At 37.9% G+C, this 22,861-nt stretch overlaps 1 protein-coding gene across 9 annotated transcripts in view; it reads right to left on the reverse strand.

The window, feature by feature from the left end:
* ZC3H14 (zinc finger CCCH-type containing 14) overlaps nucleotides 1-22,510 on the reverse strand; it is a 40,071-nt gene extending 17,561 nt beyond the window's left edge. For 3 of the 9 annotated variants that reach the window (XM_024736262.1, XM_024736261.1, XM_024736265.1), the window contains exons 1-9: nucleotides 22,348-22,383; nucleotides 21,827-21,869; nucleotides 16,753-16,867; nucleotides 14,462-14,502; nucleotides 13,790-13,985; nucleotides 13,006-13,435; nucleotides 12,306-12,466; nucleotides 11,817-11,917; nucleotides 10,428-10,583 (exon numbers count right to left, since the gene is read on the reverse strand). In XM_024736262.1, coding sequence (XP_024592030.1) covers nucleotides 10,428-10,583; nucleotides 11,817-11,917; nucleotides 12,306-12,466; nucleotides 13,006-13,435; nucleotides 13,790-13,985; nucleotides 14,462-14,502; nucleotides 16,753-16,867; nucleotides 21,827-21,869; nucleotides 22,348-22,383 — 1,279 coding nt within the window. Of the gene's footprint in view, nucleotides 1-10,427; nucleotides 10,584-11,816; nucleotides 11,918-12,305; nucleotides 12,467-13,005; nucleotides 13,436-13,789; nucleotides 13,986-14,461; nucleotides 14,503-15,554; nucleotides 15,665-16,752; nucleotides 16,868-21,826; nucleotides 21,870-22,347 lie in introns of those variants that run through there. The other 6 variants (XM_024736266.1, XM_024736260.1, XM_024736267.1 and 3 more) reach the window with 4 other exon arrangements.
* Nucleotides 22,511-22,861: the final 351 nt, after the last annotated feature.

The raw sequence follows: 22,861 nt of genomic DNA on the forward strand, positions 1-22,861 counted from the left end.
TTTTTGAAAAGACTGCTCTTTCCCCAATGAATTGTCTTTCCATCCTTACTGAAATTCAAATTGATCATAAGTATACTGGTTCATTTCTGGATTCTCAATTTGATTCCATTGGTCTGTATGTATACCCTTATGCCAGTGCCAGTCTTGATTACTGTAGCTCTGTAGTAAGTTTTGAACTTGGGAAATATAAGTCTGTCAATTTTATTATTTTTCAATATTTATGGCTATTCCAAGTCCTTTTCATTTCTATGTGAATTTTAGAATCAGCTTGCCAACTTCTACAAAAAAGCCAGCAAAGATTTTAACAAAGATTGAGTTGAATTCAAGATCTATTTGGGGAGTATCACCATCTTAACAATATTAAAGTCCTCCAATCCAAGATCACAGATGTCTCTCCACACCTTTAGTTTGAGAAAGGTTGTTTTTACTTTGGTTTACTCACCAAGCCAACAAATAAGCTGTGCAAAATATAAGGATGCAAGACGGTAAACACAACTCCCCACAGCCTCTCTAAAAGAATTTGTATGAAGAACTGTAGCCTTTGACTTCCCAGTTAAATAGATGTCATTCACAGTTAGAGAACAGAGAAAAAGTGCTGAAATTTAGACAAGAATCTTTATTCGTTTCTCCATTACATCTGTAAATTAACCTAAACTCTTCAAAATCTTTATACAGAAAATAATTTTCAAATTTTACAAGGCTTTAGAGTCGCATGGAATTTTTTAAGAGCACTAGCTAACAGAGGACATGTATAGTAAATATTAGGAAGAGTGGCAAATCCCCAGCCAAGCACCGCCTGCAAATCAGCTGGGCAGGAAACACAACTTCAGTGAGCAAAGTAGAAAAGTGCTCTAACAGGGGATGGGTCACAAAGAAACAAAGTGCCTAAAAAGAGGCCATTTGAGGCTTCAAAGCCTAGGCCCTTCAAAGTTGGGCCCAGCCCAACTTCAGAACGCAAAATAAGCAAAGATCCTTCCATAGATTCCAACGTCAATATCCATCAACAGAGGAAGTTCACATATTCTTGGGAAACCAGAGCACAGAAAGGTGAAGGTCAGCTAGTGAGTGGCAGAGCTGGGTTTGCCGCAAGCGGTCTCTCTCCCTGAGCCCGTATTCATAATCACTAGGTTATTATACTTCTATGATACATTAAATGGAACAAAACATGTTACAAAGAAAATCATGTGGTGTAGTTCCTTTATATAGACATACATATATACATATAAATATACAGATAATTCTACTCTATAAAGAAAGGATGGACATGTACATACATATTAAAAAAATGCCAAGACTACAGACGTACACCAGTCTGTAAATGCAGTGCTTACCTCTGAGGAAGGCAGTGGGCTGAACGAAGGGGGAATTTTCCTTGTTTTCTCTGAATATAAAAACTCCTCTTTACTAAGAGTCTTTCACAGTGATTCCAGTCCAACATGATATATTAAGTATATGCATTTACAGCCTCTCCTTCTGGAGAGTCCGTAAAAATGAAGTAAAGAACTTAAAAATGGCACAAATCCTTAACATATAGCAATGGATTCCAAATTGGGTCTCTAAGAGGATAATCCACTTTGTTCTAACATACATATCAATAAGAGCATTTGAGTGTGTATATGTAAACTAAATACATACATTTAGCGTACACACTGAAAAATAATTTTAGAATACAAAAAACTGTATGGTCAGAAATCTGGAGATCCCTGATTTAGAGATGGGGGTTAGGAAGGGATCATAGCAGATGAGATTTCAACCACTTCTGGAAAACAGAAAATACACGCACAAATACTGACCAAGCAAAAAAGCCATAAACGAGACACTGGGAGAACCACAAGTAAGATGCAAGCAGGAGTGACACATTCATTAAGGCAACAAATATTTACTAAGCTCCTACCACATGCCAGGCACTGTTCTGGGTGCTTGGTTACAATGAGCCTCAAAAAGAAACAAATAAAACACATTTTATGTTGATGATATTTAAAGCTCCAAGTCTGGATAAAAGTATCCAAACTATGAAAATATAAAATATATATTAGATGGCAATAAGTGCTATGGAGAAAAATTAAGTTTTAGAAAAGGGGGCTGGGGGACTTCCCTGGCACTCCAGTGGTTAGGACTCCGTGCTTCCACAGCAGGGGGCACAGGGTTCTATCCCTGGTCCAGGAACTAAAATCTCACACGCCACATACTGCGGCCAAAAAAAAAGTAAAAGGAAAAGTGTGGTAGGGAGTGTGTGGCTCGGGGGGCTAGGGAAGGCCTCACAGAGATGAGCAAGCTATGTGGACATCTGGAAGAAAACATTCCCAGGAGAGGGCAAAAGCACCTCACACATGCTCTTCTCTGAATGCTCTGAAACAGAAACACAGCAAGTATGTCTGGGGAAGAGCAAGGAGAACAAAGCGGGGGATAGGTAATGAGATGAAGGAGGGCCTTTTTTACTTGGAGCGTAATAGAGGGTCAACAGAGGGTTCTGAGCAGGGGAGTGCTGTGATCTAATTTACAGCTTGAAAAGATCACTCTGCTGCTGTGTGGAACAGACAGCAGAAGAGGAAGTTTGAAAGCAGACAGACCAGTAAGACACTATTGCAATAATCAAGGCAAGTCATGGATGATGGGTTAGACTAGGATAATAGAGGCAGAGTATAGTATAAGGGGTGAGTGAATTTTAATATATTCTGAAGGTAGAAGATGATAGGATTTGCTAAAGGTGGAAGGAGGTAAGGAGGAAAAAAGAGGGGAGGGAGGAAAAAGGAGGGAATGAAGAAGGAAGGAGAGAGAGAGAGAGAGAGGAAAGGAAAAATGGCAGTAAGTTTGAAAGAAAGAATAGCACAGGTTTCTGGCCTGAGCAACTGGAAAGGTTGAGCTGCCGTTAACTAAAATGAGGAGGACTGCAGGAAAAACAAATTGGAAGGGAAGATGTTAGCAGTTCGGTTTTAGACAATTTTAAAAGGATTTATTATACATCCAAGACGAAATGTGGAGTAAGTAGTTGGATAGGAATTAGGAATTCAGGTACAAGGTCCAGGCTGGAGATAACTAACTTGGGAGTTGACAGTGCTGAGATAGAGATATTTAATCTAGATGAAATGAACAAAGGGGCACTCAATGGTGATAGGTTGGAGCAATGAGCAAAGATTTCAAAGGATGTGAAACAGAAAACAAGCTTTTCCAAATGGTATAGGCACAAACATTTAAAAGATAAAATTTTTTAATTTTTAAAAAAATATTCTTGGGCTTCCCTGGTGGCGCAGTGGTTGAGAGTCCACCTGCTGATGCAGGGGACACAGGATCGTGCCCCGGTCCGGGAAGATCCCACATGCCGTGGAGCAGCTGGGCCCGTGAGCCATGGCCGCTGAGCCTGCGCGTCCAGAGCCTGTGCTCCGCAACGGGAGAAGCCACAACAGTGAGAGGCCCACGTACCACAAAAAAAATAAAAATAAATTTAAAAAATATATATATTCTTTTCTAAAGAAACTCAGCAAATGATATGGGGAGAATCTAGGCAGCTAGTGGGAATGTTTAAGGGCCCCCCAGCGAAATTCCTCTGCAATTTCAAGACCAATAAAGCAGCTCCTTATCTGCTTTATTTAAAACAAAACCTGCCCACAGTAAAGCTTACAGCCCATGCCACAACACTAGGTAAGTCTTCGTACTGCGTTTTCTTATACTAGTAACCACGTGTCCAGACTTCTTAAAAAGAGCCTGCAAATGAAAGTGCAAAAACACCAAACAAACACTGATAGAAAACTATCCATTAGGGGACAAAAGAGAATTCTCTAAAAAAAAAATCCAAAAAAACCTCTTATTATGTTCTTCTGACAAATTTGAAATGATCCTGTATTCACAAGATACTATGAAAAACCCAACAAGAGAGAGCTTGTGGAAATTTAAAAATATGCCTGTCTTAAAAAAGAAAAAATAGGGGGACTGAAGAGAAAGTCAAGAAAATATTCCAGAGTAGAACAAGATCAAGTTAAAATTGAGGAGAGAAAAGGGAGAAAAATCAAGGCAGGAAATTTACCATCCAACTAACAGAATTTCCAGAAGAAGAGAACAATGAAAAGAACAATTTTTTAATAGAAATAATATAAGAGAATTTCCCAGACTGAAAGCATGGGTTTTCAAATTAAAAGGGTGCACAGGGTATCCAGCCCGTAACTAACTAACTAGTACCTAGACTTATCACAGCAGATTTCAGACATCAAGAACACATAAGAGTAATAACCTATAATGGAAAAGAATCTGAAGAGTGTGTGTGTGTGTGTGTGTGTGTGTGTGTGTGTGTGTATAAATCAATCACTTTGCTGTATACCTGAAACACTGTATATCAACTATACTTCCATTAAAAAAAAAAAACAAAGACAAAAAAACAAACCACCACAGAGAAAATCCTAAATATCCCCAGAGGAAAAGCCCTAGTATTAATAATGGAATAAGAATCAGATGGGCTACCAACTTCTCAGCATAAACATTAGAAGGCTCAAGATAATGAAGTCACGCCTTCAAAGTTTTTTGAGGATCAGAATTCTGTACCTAGTCGAAGTATCAATCAAATACTTCCGATTTCTAAGGGCTCAAAAAATTTACCTCCCATATAAGTTTCTTCATGATGTGGTGACAAAACAGAAGACTATACTGAGAAGACAAAGTGGGATCCAGGAAATGCAGAGCAAACTCGGGGGAGGAGTAAATCCTGGGATGACAGCCTTGAACCAGACCTAGAGAGCAACCAGTGGGATGAGCAGAAGAGGACAGAGGCTCTAGGAGGAAGGTACCTAAGAAAAAAGGGAAACCCAAAGATTCAATAGTATAAAATGATAGACCTTCAGACTCTAATACAGGTAGGCAATGCAAGAAGGGGGAAAAAAAGAAAAATCAAAGAAAAACAAAACACTGTACATAAGGGGCAAAATGTAAACAACTCTAGGGAACCCCTAAATGAAGAACTCTAGAAGATGATGTAAACTTGGCCCTGAGAAGCATTTTGAGTCTTAATGATTTAAACACTGCTTACTGGTTCTCTACTTTTACAGTCAACCTACAAAGCATGGCAACTGTAACTAGAAAAACAGAACAAAATGTAAATTAGATCTTCAGCAATATAAAAGTACAGGTGACAGAATTTAGAAAGTGGGGGGATGAGAAAAGATGTATAAGAATTAAAGGACATAAATATCCTTATCTTTCAGGAGTCAAAATATACTGATACAGTTAATCAGACAAGAAATAGGTGTATTACTTAAAATTATAAAAGTAATCCGTAGATGAACTAAAAATAGTGAATTTACTACATGGGCTTGGAGGCAAGGAAAAGTGAGAGTATCAGTATACTGATATACTGTAGCAAGAAATCAAAACATAACATCTATAGTTGGTGAATTAAGAAACAGCGATATAAGCATATTATTACAGACATGGAGAAAATGAAAGAAAGTCATAAACAAAAGCATTTAAAAGTGGTGGCCTCCAGGAGAACCAGTGTGGAAAATAATGAAGCAAAAAATGTTAGTTGTTATTCTAAATTGTTCTATACTATTTGATTATTTTCTAATCTATCAGCAGGTATTACAATGATTTGTTTTGTTTTTCCAAATTTTCTATGGTGAGCATATATTTCATAATGTACCGCATTTTACTTTAAATATAAAATTTTATTTAACATATACCAAATAGGAAAAATAAAAGGAAATCCATGCCTAGACACATTGTAGTGAAACTGCAGAACATCAAAGACAGACAGAAGATCCTGAAAGCAGCCAGAAAAAGGACAGATCACCTACAAAGGAACAACAGACAATTAGAATAACAGAAGTCCACTCAACAACCATGGAAGCCAGAAGACAATGGCATAATATAAACAAGGTGATGAGAGCAAATAACTCTTGTTAACCTAGATTTGTGTATGCAGTAAAGCTAGCTACTGCACAAGAACAAGGAGAAATGAACACTCTTGTAGGTGAACAGACTCTTGGGGAAATTTACCACCAACAGACCTGTTCCAAAGAAACTTCCAAAGAATACACTTCAAAATACTTTAAAATATTGGAAAATGACAATCCCCAAATAACATTCAAGTGATATGAGAAAAAAAAAAAACAATAAATATGTAGGTAAATGTGAACAAACACTGCCTGGGTAAAACAGTAATGGTGCCCTATTTATCCATTAAAAAAAGGGCCAAAATGGAAACACTGGAAACATAATGTAAAGTCTGAGGGGGTAAAACTGGAGCTAAGGTATTCTAAAATCCATTTACTGTTTGAGGATGGGGTCAGAATATTAACTTCTAGAATATTAAATCTGTATGGTAAAATTTCAGTGGTAACCAATAAAAGAACAGAAACAGAGTTTAAAACGTACAAAATAAAGGAGAGCTGGGCAACCAACAACAATTACAATAGTGATTAATGAATCTTTAAAAAAGATCAAAAAATGAAAGCAGGCAAATACAAACCAAAAAAAGGCGACAGAAACTAGTCCAACTCCATCAATAATTCTCATATATGTGAATGGTTTAAACTCATATAAAAGCAAGCTCAGACTGAATTTTAAAACAGTAATCTAGCTTTATGATAGTTAAGAGATACGTATGCCTAACAAGGTCAGAGAAGACTGAAAAATGCATGAAGCACGGATATATGAAGCAAATACTAACTAAATATATTAATATCAGACAAAACTGAGTTGAAGATAAAAGCATCATTTAGTACATAAAGGATTACAGATACAGATAAAAGGTTCAATTCATCAGGAAGATGTACCTTCCTGATTCAATTCATCAGGATAATTTTAAGTATATGTGCACCTAGTTTAATGGCCACAAAGTAACTGAAACAAAACCTACCAGAAGTACAGAGAAATGAAGACAAATTTGTCATCCTGACAGGCAATTTCAAAACCCTCTCAATCACCGATACGTAGACCGAAAACTCAGCAAGGTCAAGATCTGAACAATATTAACTGGATAACTTTGTCTACTAAATGCAAAATTCTCAATTCAACAATTAGAGTCCACTTTCTTCCAAAATGCACATGAAAGACGTACAAAACGGACTGCCTTAAGTCTTAACTATTTTCATAAGAGTATGTATTACACAGATCACATTATGGGACCACAGTACAACTAAGTCCATAGTATATAATTAAAAAGGTTAACAGACAAACCCCAAAACTTCCATATACTATGAATTAAAAACACTTCTAAATAACTTATATATAGGTCGAAGAAGAAGATCATAATGGGAATAAAAGATAATTCAAATGATAATGAAAAATGTATATATCAAAATCTGTGAGGGCTTCCCTGGTGGCGCAGTGGTTGAGAATCTGCCTGCCGATGCAGGGGACACGGGTTCGTGCCCCGGTCTGGGAAGATCCCACATGCCGCGGAGCGGCTAGGCCCGTGGGCCATGGCTGCTGAGCCTGCGCGTCCGGAGCCTGTGCTCCACAATAAAATGGCATGTCAAGAGAATTTCATAGCTTAAATGTTTACATTTGCAAAATAAAAAGGACAGGCTAAGATAAATTAGTAAGAAAAATATAGATGGGTATATTAAAAATAAGAGCAGAAATCAATGAAATAGACAACACACCAAAAGAGAATCAATAAAGCCAGAATTGTTGTCATGATAAACCTTTGAAAAGACTGACAAAATACACTTCTAGTGACAGATTAACCCAAGACAAAAAGAGAAAAAGCAAAATATTTTGAGGTGGCTAGCCCAGTAAAACTACAGAGGTCAGAGAGATGAGAGAACACTATCAACAACTCATGCCATTACATGTGCATAGATTTTTAAAAACCTGTCACAGGGCTTCCCTGGTGGCGCAGTGGTTAAGAATCCTCCTGCCAATGCAGGGGACACAGGTTCGAGTGCTGGTCAGGGAAGATCCCACATGCCGCGGAGCAACCAAGCCTGTGTGCCACAACTGCTAAGCCTGCGCTCTAGAGCCCGCAAGCCACAACTACTGAGCCTGCACGCCACAACTACTGAAGCCTGCACGCCTAGAGCCTGTGCTCTGCACCAAGAGAAGCCACCACAGTGAGAAGCCAGCACACCGCAATGAAGAGTAGCCCCCGCTCGCCGCAACTAGAGAAAGCCCGTGCACAGCAACAAAGACCCAACTCAGCCAAAATAAATACATAAATAAATTTTTTTAAAAAACCCTGTCACAGACAAAGCTACAAAACAGTGAGTAAGCACACTAATTAATGACTTCGCAGTGTGTCACTTCACACTTGCAAACAAATGGTACTGGTAAGAGTAGAGTAAGAGTCCTCATCAGTAGATACTTGATACCTTTTCAGTTTTTTAACCTTTTACTTTTACTTTAAAACAAAACGATGATATAGAAAGCCACACAAAAGTAAGAGTTTAATGAGTTCTTATAAGGCAAAACACCCTTATAACCACCATTCAGATCAAGAAAATAGACTATGTAAGCTACCCCACAAGCCCCCCTTCATGTACTCCAATATAATCAGTCCTATTCAAAAGTAACCACCATACGCCTTTTATAGTAATATCTAGTTTGTGGTTTTACCACACAAGTGTATGTACCTAGACACTATAGATTAATCTTACCCCTTTTGTCTTTTAAGTCTTTTAATCTAGAATTCTCAGGCTGTTTGACCTATACAGTGCCCCAGAGAGGGTACTTTGCCTGTTGCACACTCATGGTGCAGCAATTAACATATTCCTCTGGCCTCTGTACTTCCTGCAAGCTGACTGCTGCATCAGAGGCTTGATCACTCCGGTTCAAATCCTCTGGCAAGACTAAGGTAGTGTTTTATTCTTTCACTGGGAGGCACAAAATGGCTGATTTTCACTTTAAAAACCATTTTAGTAGCCATTATCAGTGCCTAGATTCATTAATTCACTGTTAGTTGGGAAAAACCACTAGAATTCTATCATTTTGTTTTCACTTCTTAGCTAGAATAATTTTCAAAGATGCTTCCTTCATCTACTATATCACAAGGGGTAGCAAACATTTTCTATTTTAAATTCTGTGGGCTTTATGGGCTGTTGCAACTATTCAACTCTGTGGTTGTAATATAAAAGCAGCCACAGACAATACATAAACAAATGGGCATAGTTTACTTCCAATAAAACTTCACTTACAAAAACAAGTACTAACTCCTATACTACTTTGATACCCAGTGGTACCATCCTTAAAGGAAAGACAGCATAAATGCTCAATTATTTTATTTCTCTGGTTTCCAAGACAATGAATTAGTATCTATTATCCTCCAAAAGGACCGATTGTTTACTTAAAAATGCCATCATGAAATCACAGATTCAAAACCGTTTGACAGACTTCAACTCACTGCAAATCCTTACTAAAGCTCAAATCCCAGTTTCCAACTACTCTTCACAAATGGGCCCAGTTAGTACCTACTGGCTACTTTAAGGGTTTTCCCATTTTCAGGTCCATGATTTATTGGAACTGCACATAATGCTGACACAGCAAATTGCACACCATAGTCAAAGACTTCTTTAAAAAAAGAGAGAAGAGACAAATATAAGATGGAATCGTTAAGGCTTCACAAAACAAGTAAATTTGAGATGAACCTGGAACAATTTAAAGGACACAGCTGAGGAGGAATGAAAAAATGTATTCCAGCACTGTAAAAGTATTAAGTCATGACAAGCATACAGTTTTGGTGGGGTTTTTTAATCAGATCTCAGTAGAAGAGGAAAAGAACTAGACTCTTTCCTGATGGGAACAGAAGAAACAGGTTGGAGAGCAGTGGAGAAGGGCTGGGCAGGCCCAGGGACCAGAAGCTGCCTAAAGGCCAAGCTGATGACATCAGTCCTAGATAATGCACAGTAGGAAGAGAAGCTATAAATGCTCTCACAGAAGAGTCACATGATCAGAGTCACACTTCAGACATGAGAGTCTGTGCAAGAGTTGGGGGTGGGAGGTTGAGAGAAAGGAAGCAGAAAGATCAGCTGGAAGTACGTCAGACACAAGTGGATAAAGTAGTATCACTGGGACAATAAGGCAGTTCTGGCAGGTCAGAGACAGGATGCTCAGAGAGGGGAGATTTAAAGATTTCAAGTTTAAGAGAAGAGGGGTAGGATTAACAAAAAGAAGAAAAGGAAGAATGTAGGTATCTATGTATCTTTAAGTAGAAGCTTTCTAAAGACTGGCAATTATTAATGCTAGGTGACTGGGTTCATGGGAATTCATTGCACTATTCTCTACACTTCTGAGAACACTAAAAATTTCCCTAATGATAAGATTTTTTAAATTCTAAAAAGTGTAGGTATAGACTTTCCTCATGGTCCCTTATTCTATTTGGGGGCCTATTAATAAGCCCTTTTCTCATAGTATAACCAACATTTCATAAATACCCACTGGAAAATATTTAATGCCTCATGAAAAAAGTGTAATAGGCAATGAAATATCATTTAAATTATTACCTTGGCTTTTGTCTATATTATCTCCTTTTGTTTCCTCTTCTTTAATGGGGGAACTTATTCTGGGGGCCCTGCTTTGCCCCTGGACCATTTCTGCTAGCAATTCTTCTTGAGAAGTTCGAGTTCTGGGGGCAACTGGAAGTGTCTGTTTCTGTGAAACTTTTATATAAAAAGCAAAAAAGATGGAAATCCAAATGAAGTAATATTTCAAAACTCAACAGTGAATATCATATTAAATATAAATGCCTCCTTGGGTTTAGAATATGAGGAGTTAGAAACAATTCATAGACACCTCATTTTTCCTTATAATATTCTATGACTCAGTTACCCATACTTATGTAAACATTTATACATTTTAAACTACATGCCATAAATACACTGCAGCACACATGTATTCATTTTTAACCAAATGTAGTCTGGGTTCTGCCTCATGGTTCTATAACAATTTCAAACTGTAATCTAGATAACCTAGGTGAAGAAAGAATTTCAATGTTATCTCTCAAAAAAATTGGAAAACTCTCCAATTACAAAAGCAGGAAATTAAGGTCACAGTGATTAAGTCTGAATTTCTCATCATTGTAAACACTCAATATTGCTGACAGACCAAAAAAGAAAATGTAAACAGATGAACTGTTATGTCAAGTGTTGGCCTTTGCCTGATAATCCTTACCCTATAAGCCAAAAGCTGTTTATGTTCAGGGTTAAATTAGGGATGAGGAGAAGCAAGGGGACAGGTGACGATCAGGCTCAAAAGTTGCTAGCTTACAGTTTATTTCACTTTAGAAAGCGGTCATATATAAAGATGCAAAGGAGAATAGAAAAGCAGAACAATGCGAAAAGAACAGTCATCAAATCCATAGCAAAAATAAAATTTAAAAATTTAGAGTGGGTAATCATCACAGCTTATTAACAGAAAATTTTACATATTGGCTATAGCACATGGGGCACAGAGTAATGGGTTCTACTGAGAGGAAAGAAACCAACCTGTTCATATATTAGACAAATTTTTCTAATTTCAGGCTCTTAATATTTTCAAATTTTGCTCCCTTTTAAATAACATAAGTTCATATCTAATGTTGACTCTAATGCTATAAATATGAAAAGTCTCATATTTATCAAAACTCCCTTTAAGATTTCCGTTATATATTTCACATACATTAGAAAGAGGGAGTAAAAGCCATTACAGTTGCTCAGAGAACTAAGTTCCACTGACAGTCGGGAAAGCTTCTCAAACTGGTCAAATCTCCTTTTAATCATTCTCTGAACCTCACCTTGGTCCTGACATCTGGCAGGCATCTGTATTTTATCACAACTTGAGGAGCAATCATCTATAGCTTACTCAAGACTTACAGAAATCTCTTACTTAATGTCAACATAATACATTTAAATTACCTGCAGAGTAGTTAGTTGTTTTTGTTACGGATTCTTGAGCTTCAGATATAGCCTTCAAAATTAGATTCTTGTTAGCTTGTTTGGAAGGTGGAAGTGAAGGTCTAAAAAAGTTAAGAAAGGTATACTGATTAAATTTTAGATTTGAGTTCTTTACATGCCAGCCATCCATTATACCTTTACTACAGCCTTCTCTCAGGTTTGGAACAGACTAGCTGTAGTTTTTAGGAAGTGCCAACTGGATGAGAACCTTATAACTTTTTAAAATAATGAATTTGGATCAACCTTCCTCCCACCCATATTACAGTTTTTAATATTCTTTGCAATCTTCTCCAGTTTTAGGCAACTTCTCTTTCATTAATAGAAGTGTTGCTCAAAAACCAATGGAAAAGTCTTACATGGTATTAAATTTATATTTTCATGATACCCTCTTCAAGGAACCCAGAAGACTCCACCAGGCGATGAAAAATTAATGTAGACATGTTCGGGTACCTCCGTTCAGGTTTCGCTGGCACTGACACACTGCTGGAGATGCTTCCTGTACGGGACCCACAATCATCATCTTCCTCCTCCTCTTCTCCATCATGATTGAATTTTTTTACTTTAACAACTGAACTTACCACAGGCAACTTTCTCTTCCGAAAGTTTTCTTCCTGCAATCAGATAAATTTCCACTTACCTAGTCTCAGAAAATAAAATTCTACTACAGAATACTTGCTTCTTTTCAAGAAAACGCCAAGCACATTAAGAATTCATGGGCTATTTCCCTGGTTTCTTATAAAAATACAAGTAATATCTCCAATAGCCAACCTTTAGCTAAAACAAAAACCAGTGCTTTAATTCATTTATAAACAGCAGCATATAGTACTGTTGAGGAAACCAATAAAATGGAGTTACTCAATTGTTCACTAGCAGTTGCTGTGAAGGATCTAATATTGACCTAAAATCCTCACAAAATGATAAGGTAAGGTTAAAGCTGTCTCAACTGTTAGCATCCAGGAAAGTAAACAAGATGTAAAATATCTGTAGCCAGTTGTGGAGAGGAAAATCTGACTGATGTATTATGTTGAGCAGCACAGAAATCAGTTTAAAACAACCTTGCAGTATGTGTTTAGTTATTCCATGTACAATTTAGTATTAAGAACTGACAATTTTCAGCCTAATGAGTCAGAATTTAAAAGTATATACAAACCTCAATGCTCATCTTTTCTGAGCTGTTTCTGAAGAAGGGACTGTAAGTCTCTTCTAAGCTGTTAAGCACTTCTGGTTCACACAAACGTCCTGTTTCATATATCCGGCTAGTCTGAATATCGAGTTGCTTGGCAGCATGAATACTGTTTTGCTGCTGTTGAAACTGCAACCTGTTTAAATGAGCACCACTGTCTGCATTTCGACTTGCAGGTGGTCGATAAATTTCAATAGAAGGGCGAGAAGAACCATATGTAAGTGTCACTGTAGGTTTTTTCTGAGATAAGGGATTCTCCTGCACAAAATTGAGATCTTCATCAATGAGATCATCTGGTTCTGGCTTAATATCAATCACATCTTCAGAGGGTGCTGGTTCCCTCAAAGGTTTCACTGTTGACATTAGTCGGGTTGCAGCTCCATCATCATAAGTCTGTCTGTTAAAAAGGAAAACAAAACCAAAAAGGGTGTGTTACCAATTTAGAGCAGTATCTTCAACTCTACAAAGGATATTTAGATACATCTTAATGACAAAGTATGGATAATCCCTTTATGTAGTCCATTAAGAACTACTTTGAAATTGCTTTCTTTTTTTTAAACTTTGATTTACTACATTTTATATAAAAGGTAATCATACTTTGGACTTATCCTTCATTATTTTATTCAAAAAAACTGCTCATGACCACCTCATTTCCAAAAATTTCTGAAAACAGCAATTTAAAGACATATTAACTAACGTAAATGTCACATACACACACCCACCTGCCCACAGGTCTACACAAGACTCTTACCTGACATTAGTAGCCTTCTGCTCCTGTGAACTTGTAGAAACCCTAGATTCTCTTTTTTCAGGTCTAGTGCTAGAAACTGCAAGAGGTGGCACTGCAGCTTCATGCCTTCTCTCATCTCCTCGACTGAAACTGCTCTTGTTTGAAGGTACATTACTATCAAAGATGTTGGTATCGGAAGACTTTAGACTAGAGGGGTCTAGAAAGAAAAACACACAGTCCCTTGAAGCTATTTTTATTACTTTGAACCTTCCCCTTCTTCACCACCAATTTTAAAGCAATAAACATGTGTTCTTCCACAACATTTTTAAGGGGTGAATATTATTCCATACATAGTGATATAATAATATATCTAATTTATTATTACTGGACTTTTAATTTTCAATTATAAAACACAGAAATATCCTTGAAGCTAAATCATTGCACACATCCATAATTATTTCCTTAGAATAAATTGCATACTTTCCCTTCCCTTGTTCAAATCATTTTCGAATTATATTAAGTTTATTGCTTTTAAATTCATAAAAATGTGGGCTTCCTCAAAAACTTCAAATGAACTACCATTTTCAAATTTATGGGTTTTTTTCCCCAAAGCAGTATAAGTGACTTCAGAAAAATGATCATATGCTATAGCAAATTCCAAAAAAACTCACACATCATCTTTATGAACCTTACCAGTTGTTACAGAACGAAGTTTATCTAATACACCATGAAGCCTAAAAGAAAAAAACCAAAAAAGTTAAAAGCTTCTGTTAATCAAGAAACATTGGATTTCAACTGTCACTCTAAATGTGATGACATTTTAGATCTAGTCTTCAGATAAACACTGACAGATGGTACTGAATGGAATTTAATGGATAAATAGTATTAAAATTAAGTCTTACATTTTTTTAAAAAGGCTGTACATGAATATTGTAGAATAATCAAAAATCTTATTTTTTCATCACTATTTTCAACACCTAGCCTCTGCAAAAATAAGGGCAATGATTATCATCTGACCACACAGCGCTGATCCACAAAGAATATCATTCTGTTTCAAAAGAACTAAAGATTCAAGGTAGATAAAAGGAGATAAAATACCATAAACGTAATGTAACATTATTAAAATTGTTTTAAGCACAGTTTAAATTTATTTTTTATCTACTTAGATGGTTTCTGGAAGAACTCAATCCTGAGAGGTGAAAAAACTTTAAAAATAATCTCAAAATATACTATATCACTTCATTATAACTATTGTTTTCAAAACTAAAGCTGTAGACAAGCCACAACCTTAATTATAATATAACCTATTTTAGTAGTTATGTACAAGGCAAAATTGTCTTACAATCCTTCCAGGAGGCCAGGCATCCTAAAAACACCAGAAATATCTCATTATAATAATGTTTCACCCAGAAACCGGTCACATGCCACTATCCCCTAGGATACAGTTATTGCAGGGCTCCAAAGAATCAGAATAGTCTGTTTGTGGCGGGTGTAAATGAACACTTAAGAAAGCAAAGTGTCAAAACAGAGACACCATCACTTTTATCAGTACATGGTGAAGAATAAAATGTATGGCAAGATGAAAGAGTTGAATTAATGTGATTTTAAATTCAAATTCAGTTGGCAGTCTGCTTATGTAAGAAATTTGTCAAAAGCACTCCCTCAAGTTATCTGAGAAAGGATCTACTAGGTCAATGTCCCATATTACGTTACTGGGACTCAAAGTGATCCAAATGTTGAACCAAAAGTCTAGTCATAAAAAACGTACATGAAACAAAACAAGTACCTGGACCGCTGAAGCATTTTAAAAAAAAAAAAAAAAAAGAAAAGCAGTACTCTTGATAATGGTAATTTCCCCAGGCAAAAGCACCATGATCTCTCTTCTTTTGGTAAACTCTGGGGACAAACCATAATAAGTGGGTTAGGTCACCCACACTGTAGGAGTGTATGTACCAAAACATTTAAGGAACAACCACTGCACTCAATGTTCTTCAAAAATGTGTAATATAAACCCAGAGAATTCTGTGTGGAATTTCAAGAAAGCTTCACCAGAGTTATAAAGGATACAGTTGCCCATTGGGGCCAAAATGCCTTTAAGACAAACTTTGGTTTAAAGGCAAGTTAACCAGTTTCATATCCCTCTTTATTGCCTATCTGGTCTCCCAGTCTCTTGCCATTCAAATTAAGCAGGCCACTGCTCATGCAACTTTTGCTCCATCTATCAACTTGTGCTGCAACTGGTGGTTCCCAGTGAGGACCTTTATATGATCCTTCCTGCTCTATTCTCAGCCACATCGTTACCCTCCCCCAACTCTCATTCTACCTCAAACCTGGTACCAGAACCTGGCCTGCCTTCATAAATTAAATCTAATGCTTTTAGTCAGTATTCTCAACCAAAGGAATATGTGGTTTGAAATAGGACATTGGAAATTAAAATACTGATTTATATTTGAACACAAAGTTGTCTATTTCAAAATTCCAGACTTCAAAAAGCTCCAAACTAAAAAAACGATTTGAAATTTTGTCAAAAAACCTTGCCTCCTAAGTTAGCTGACTGAAGAAAGCAATTCAGGAAGTCAACCCAGTGCAAAAAACATCTATAACTGGTTTTGGTGGAGGGAAAGGAATGATAACATGCTGAAGTTTACAAAAGAAACGTATTAACTACGGTCAACACATACTAAGGACTTGTTATGGGCCAGGCACAGCTGTGAGCACATTACATGTATTAGCTTATTTAATTTTCACAACCACCCTATAAAGGTGATTTACGATACCCATTTTGCAGATGGAGAAACCAAGGAAAGAGGCAGATCCAGGATTCAACCTTGGCAGTCTGGCTCCAGAGGCTGTGCTCTCAACACTCACAACCTGCCTCACAACACTGAATCTGACTCTCCTCTCAAGAACCTCTTTTCAGACAGAACACCTACTCTTGACTTGAGCCAAACTTTGGTCTGAGGGGTAAATATTCAGAAACATACCATACGGTGAATCGAATTGTGTTGTTCCCTAGAAACAGGGACAGGTCCTCTGTCATTTGGTCCTGACTTTTCTTGTTGGCCACCATCACCATAATGTAATCAGGAAGTTCTTCATCTATTTAAAAGGAAAAGTATATAAAAACTTTTTATGCTTTCCTTAATATTTTCTTCTATGAAGCTGATGTGCTTGAAAATATAGATGTAGTTCTAAGAATGTCAGCTCTAGTGGAATTATGCTGGACAAAAAGTATAGCTTTCTTTCTCTTTATTCCATAAGTATTTCAATTACTAGAAGAACAGTAACTAGGAATAACTAATAAATATTTACATAACTAGATATGCTGAATTACGGTATCAAACTTGAGAGTGCATTAATTTCCTTTAATCTTTTTTAATAATGCTCATTAACTTCAGAAAAGCTTCCAGAAAGCATACTGGACATTTCTCAAGAATAATACTGAGTTTTGTTCAGTTTTGTGCCTGTTTGTTTCAAAATGACACTCATTTCTCAAGGAACACCTTTATCCTTGGTAAAGGCAGATTTTAATTAGGGTAACAAACTTGCAACAACATCAAATAAACTAAAACCGCCCCAAAATTATACATCATTTAAAAAATTTAATCTTAAGATTAGTTAAATGATTTCTATTCAACTCACTGTTTCATTCTTATACCCTCCTAACAGTGAATTATGAGAGTGAGGTCTAGGACCAAAAACAAACAAAAAAAACCCCAAAACCACCACAATAAAAAGATAGGAAAGCAAAAGCTATTTATCAGGAACTTTGATCCCTACCAAAAAAAATTCCTTTAGATTCTTTAATACCTTAAATATTCACAACATTTCTATGTAGGCAGAAAGGTTCATTTCAGAACTACTATCAGACATTTGTTCCAAGAAGAAATATCAAAAATCCAGTTCAAGAAAAGCACAAATACACTAAAGCCCTATCTACAAATGGAAACAGAGAAATCAGAATACTTGCTAGAAGCATGCAATTCAATGTGAGGAGATAAAAGAACAAGTAGCCAGTCATTTGTTATTTTCTTTGTAAAGTATCAAAAGGCTCCACTGCTTTCTGGCAACTTTAGTAAATAAGCCTCACAGCTTATTTACACAAAGTGTCCCTACCATGGGCTGCCATTGGTAACCCAGGAAAGGAAAACAAAGTTGGGGTGCTTTGGCAGTCTTGACAGTTTTTCTCCCTCATAATGTCAGTAATGAAAACAAATAGGCTGTGCTTTCTGACACTATATATTAGTTTGCATTTTATAAAATTTTATGTAAATGAGATCAGCAGTTGCTCTGGTACAGGGTGGGGACAAGGACAGACGGTAGGGAAGGATACAAAAGAGCCCCAGGAAAACCCAAAAGGAAACTTGGAAGTGATGGATATGTTCATTAGCTTGATTATGGTGTATACATTTCAAGACATAGCAAACTGTAAATAGGTGGAGTTTATAACAATTATATTTCAACAAGGCTGTTAGAAATTCGTAACATCGTTCTCTCAGTAGACACAAAATGAGAAATAAGAATCTAATGAAAACTAACGTGTTTCTGGGACTTCCTTGGCAGTCCAGTGGTTAGGACTCGGTGCTTCAATCCCTGGTTGGGAACTAAGATTCCGCAAGCCTTGTGGCACGGCCAAAAAATAAATAAAATAAAGTGTTCATGATACATTCCTACAGAATTCTAATAGCATTCTCAAGTTCATCTGAAATCTATGTACTGAAAAACAATAAAATGTTGACGGTTCCTGCAAGTTCATACTGCCTAAAATGTGAATTTAAGACTGCTCTGAATTATAACTGCCATCTCACTAAAGTACTCCATTTTAAACACACACACAAATGAAACCGTATCAACTCTTAACAAACAGCTGCTCATCTTTATATCCCACTCAATGCCTTGAAAATAGATATTCAAATATTTACTAAAGAATTGTTTCCATATAAAGGTATCCAGTACTTCAGCACAAAGAAAGGGATTAGAAAGTCACCCTTTTCAGAAGGACAATGATGCCTATACATTCAAATAATCAGGTAGCTAACTGTAAACAATGTATATTTCAAATAGTCTAATGGTGATCCTTGTTTACCCACTTAATCAACATTTATGAAAATATCTGGTGCTCTGCTAGGCCACTGAGACATAACCAATATGAAGTCTCTGCCCTCAAGAAACTTCCAGTCAAGAAGCAGAGGCAAACAAGTTGAGAAGCTGTGCCAATATGGTAACAGCTGGGACAGATGAGTTCAAGAGGAGCATACGGGAGTGACTCCTATCCTTCTGTTCGCTCACCAAGTTTCTATTATGAAGCAACCATAATAGAAACATCAAGGACCCAGAAGACCTGAGTTGTTGGGTCTTAAATCTGCTGCTGACCAGCTGTATTTAGCCCTCCCAAGACTCCATTTCTTTATTTGTAAAAAAGTAAATTACCTGCCATCGCCACTCCAGCATTGTGTTCAGGTACAAACAGAACTCTATGAAAATATTTTGAAAACTATAAAATACATGGTATCTTTACCACAATTACACTTCACATTGGACTTCGTCAAGCTTGTAACCAGGTTTTTAATATTAACAGGCTCAAAATTCTTGGTTTGAGGTTTCTGATAAATGATAGGAATCATCAGATTGAATTTAGACCCAAGTAATATGTGTTTATGTTTTCATGTGCTAGAATTACTGAAGTTCTCACTGTAGGCTTTCTGTGGATTTCTTTTTGACCCAAAACAAGTTCTTGGCACAAAGCTGGCATCCATTAAATGTTGAATGAATAAAAGAATAAACAATCCTGGTTCAGCTTCATCGTTAATCTGTGAGGCTCAATTTTCTTATCTGTTAAAGTCTTACAACAATCCTGACAACAAATAATTAGTATGTGGCAAACTACCATCTGGTCTCAGGCCCCCTTTACACTACTGAAAATTACTGATGATCCCAAACAGCTTTTATTCATGTGCATATAGCTACTGATATTTATCATACTAGAAACTGCAACTCAGAATTTTTAATTTCTTAATTTGTTTAAAATAATACACCTATCCCATAAACAATAAACCTGTCTTATGTTGTTCTAAAAAAAGAATGTGAAGAAAATCTGGTCTCACACAGGTATGCAACGGGAAAAGGGGTATTTTAGTACCCTTTTCAGATAATGTGGATATTCTTCTGTGATACTACACCAAAACTCAACGAGTGGTAGTTTCTTGAAGGTAAGCAACAATACTGAAACTAAAAACTGTATCAATGACCTTTTTGTACTCTGTTACATGAAAATCCATTGATCCATCCTGCACTTTTAATGGATCTTTCTTATCCCTGTACAGTTTAAAAACATTCATGCATTGGTCATTTGAAAAATTACTGGTTCACTGAGCTAAACAAACCACTGGCATACAGATACATTTCATTATACAGTATAGAAGAACCATTTGCTAATATCACCACGCTGTCAAATTTATGGAGGAAGACAAATTTTCCAAAATTCTGATTTTTATTTGAAAGCTCAACTTTGTCATTGGCAACAAACTTTACTAGTTCTTTACCTTTGCTCACTTTCAGGAAAATGTCTGCCAAAAACCCAAATTATGTTAACTAGCCCGTTAGTCTTTCTTAGAAGTTAAAAATGATGTCCCAAAGGGTAAAAGGGGGGAGGGGGATGGATAAATTAGGAGTATGTGATTAACAGATACAAATTACCATAATAAAACAGATATGCAACAAGGACTTACTGTATAGCAAAAGGAACTGTATTCGATATTTGTTAATAGCTTATAACGGAAAACAATCTGAAAAAAGTACATATATATATAAAACTGAATCATTTTGCTGTACACTTAAAACTAACACAATATTGTAAATCAACTAAACTTTAAAAAATAGTTCCAAAAAAAACAAAAGAAAAAAAAATTCCATGAAAAAGGTGGCTAGGTCAGTTCTCAACTCAATCACACAAATTCTTTGCCTTAAGACAACCCATCATGCTTCAGTATGGCAGAAGTACTATGAGTACTTCCTGTTTCCTAACACCACATATTAAAAAGATGTAGTCAGGGCCAGGGTTTAAAAAAATACTTTACTTCATCACTTACATTCATAAATGAAACTGGCCTCTTTTTTTTTTTTTCTTTGTAATTGCAAGTGGAAGGGTGGTGAAGAATACGATAATTTCTTGTAAAGTTTGGTGTGAGATACTGATTCGGGCTAAGGTACCAGCAGTTTTACTCACCACTTTTGTACAGTCCAAATGTCAGCACGGTGAAAATGGCAAATACCCTGTCAGTATTAATATGAAAATAGTTTTGACTTCAGAGACCCTTGGGGTCTCCCACACCTGGAGAACCACTATCATAAGTGGTAGCTATTATTTTTACAGGAGGCACCAGCTTTGGAGCCAAACAGACGCAGGTCTCAATCCATAAAACCTTGCTCAAGCCAAGCACCCAAAGCCTGTTTCCCTGCTTGTACAACTGGGGATATTACCACTTACCTTCCAGTGTTCTCCTGGGGATTATCGTGACCTAATGCATATACGACAATAATTAAGCACAGTGCCTGGCCCAGAGTAAACACTCAAATTATAATTTATAAAAGAATAAAAAGAAAAAAGACACATTACCGTCGGGAGGTAAGAAAAAAAGGGGCAGGAAAAATAAAGAGATCTGAAAATAAAACTCACTGAACCACGAGAGAGGTAAATGCCAGACAGCATCATTCATATGCAAAATAATAACTCTGAAAAATGAAGTTCAAGAGGAAAGGAAAGAAAATAGGAAAAACAATAGAAATCAGACCAATATTAAGGAAAATATGACAGAGCCTCAACAGAGGAAGCTAAAGGATTTCAAAACACCCTATTAGAAGGGGATCTGGGAAAAAAACAAGGTTGCATATAAAGCTTTCAATGGAAAGATAGTACGGAAAAGAAGTAACCAGGGAGTATCAGATTCGAAGGTAAAAGGGCGTCTCTCCAAAGTCAAAGGCATGATAGGAAAAATGCATTCCTAAAATTAAATTCGCTGCAAATTCTGAAGTCTATTAGGCTAACAACAGAAGACTTACCAACGTAAGCTCCTAGTTCTTGCAATTTCCCTTTAATGGCACTCTGAGGGAAGAAAAAAACCATCGTGCGCGTGAGAAAGGCGGCCCTGGGAAAACAGACCGGCTCCAGCGCAGAGGCAACTTCGCGAGCGCGCACACCTCCTGCCCCCCGGGCGCCCGAGTGGGGGTGGGGAGACGCCTCGGGCCCCCCAGTCCCACCCCGGAACCCCTCCTCCGCGGCGGCCCCCGCGGCGCCCCCTCCAGCTCCCCGCGCGGCTCTCGCCGGGACCCCAACGCCTCCCTCAGATTCCCGGCGGCTCCTTCTTCAGCCGCGAGCCCGCTCTCTGAAGCCGCGGCTGCGCCCAGGCCCGAGGCGGCCTGGCCGAGGAGGCGCTGCTCGCCGACCCCGCGGCCAGTCAAAAGCGTCGGCGACGGGCAGGCCGCGGCGTCCAGGCCGGGCCCCACACCCCCCGTTACTCCTGACAACCGCGCGCCCGCCCGCCGAGGCCTGGCTTCCCGCCCCCGCCCGACGCGGGCCTCACCCGGATCTTGCGGCTGATCTCGGTGCCGATCTCCATGGCTCCGGGGCCGGCGGTGGACTCAGCACCGCGAAGGGCTCCGCTTACTGGGAGCCGGAGTCCAGCTCCCAGCCCGCAGCCTCACCGCCTCCACCACCGCCGCTCCCGGCCGCGCGCTCTGCGTGACCCGCCCCCACCGGCTGGAGCCAAGTCGAGCGCGCCTGCGCCTAAGCCTGCGCCTGCGCGCACTCGGGCCTGGGGAGCCGGCACTCTGGCGACCTCTGCTGGCCGGGAGGAGAGCCGCGGTAAAACCTTAGGATCAAAGTAAGCGTAGAGAGAGGACTCCCCTCTCCCCATATCTGCTAATTCCTGAAGTGGTCTCATTAGTTATTAATTGCTGCATAACAAATTACCGCACACATTTACCATCTTGTGGTTTCCATGGGTCTGGAATCTGAACACAGCTTAGCTGGATTCTCCACTCAGGGTCTCATAAAGCTGCAGTTGAGGTGTCAGGAAGGCTGTGTTCTAGTCTGGA

The sequence above is a fragment of the Neophocaena asiaeorientalis genome, unplaced genomic scaffold, assembly GCF_003031525.2.
Source record: "Neophocaena asiaeorientalis asiaeorientalis breed wild unplaced genomic scaffold, Neophocaena_asiaeorientalis_V1.1 scaffold152, whole genome shotgun sequence".
Lineage (NCBI taxonomy): Eukaryota > Metazoa > Chordata > Mammalia > Artiodactyla > Phocoenidae > Neophocaena > Neophocaena asiaeorientalis.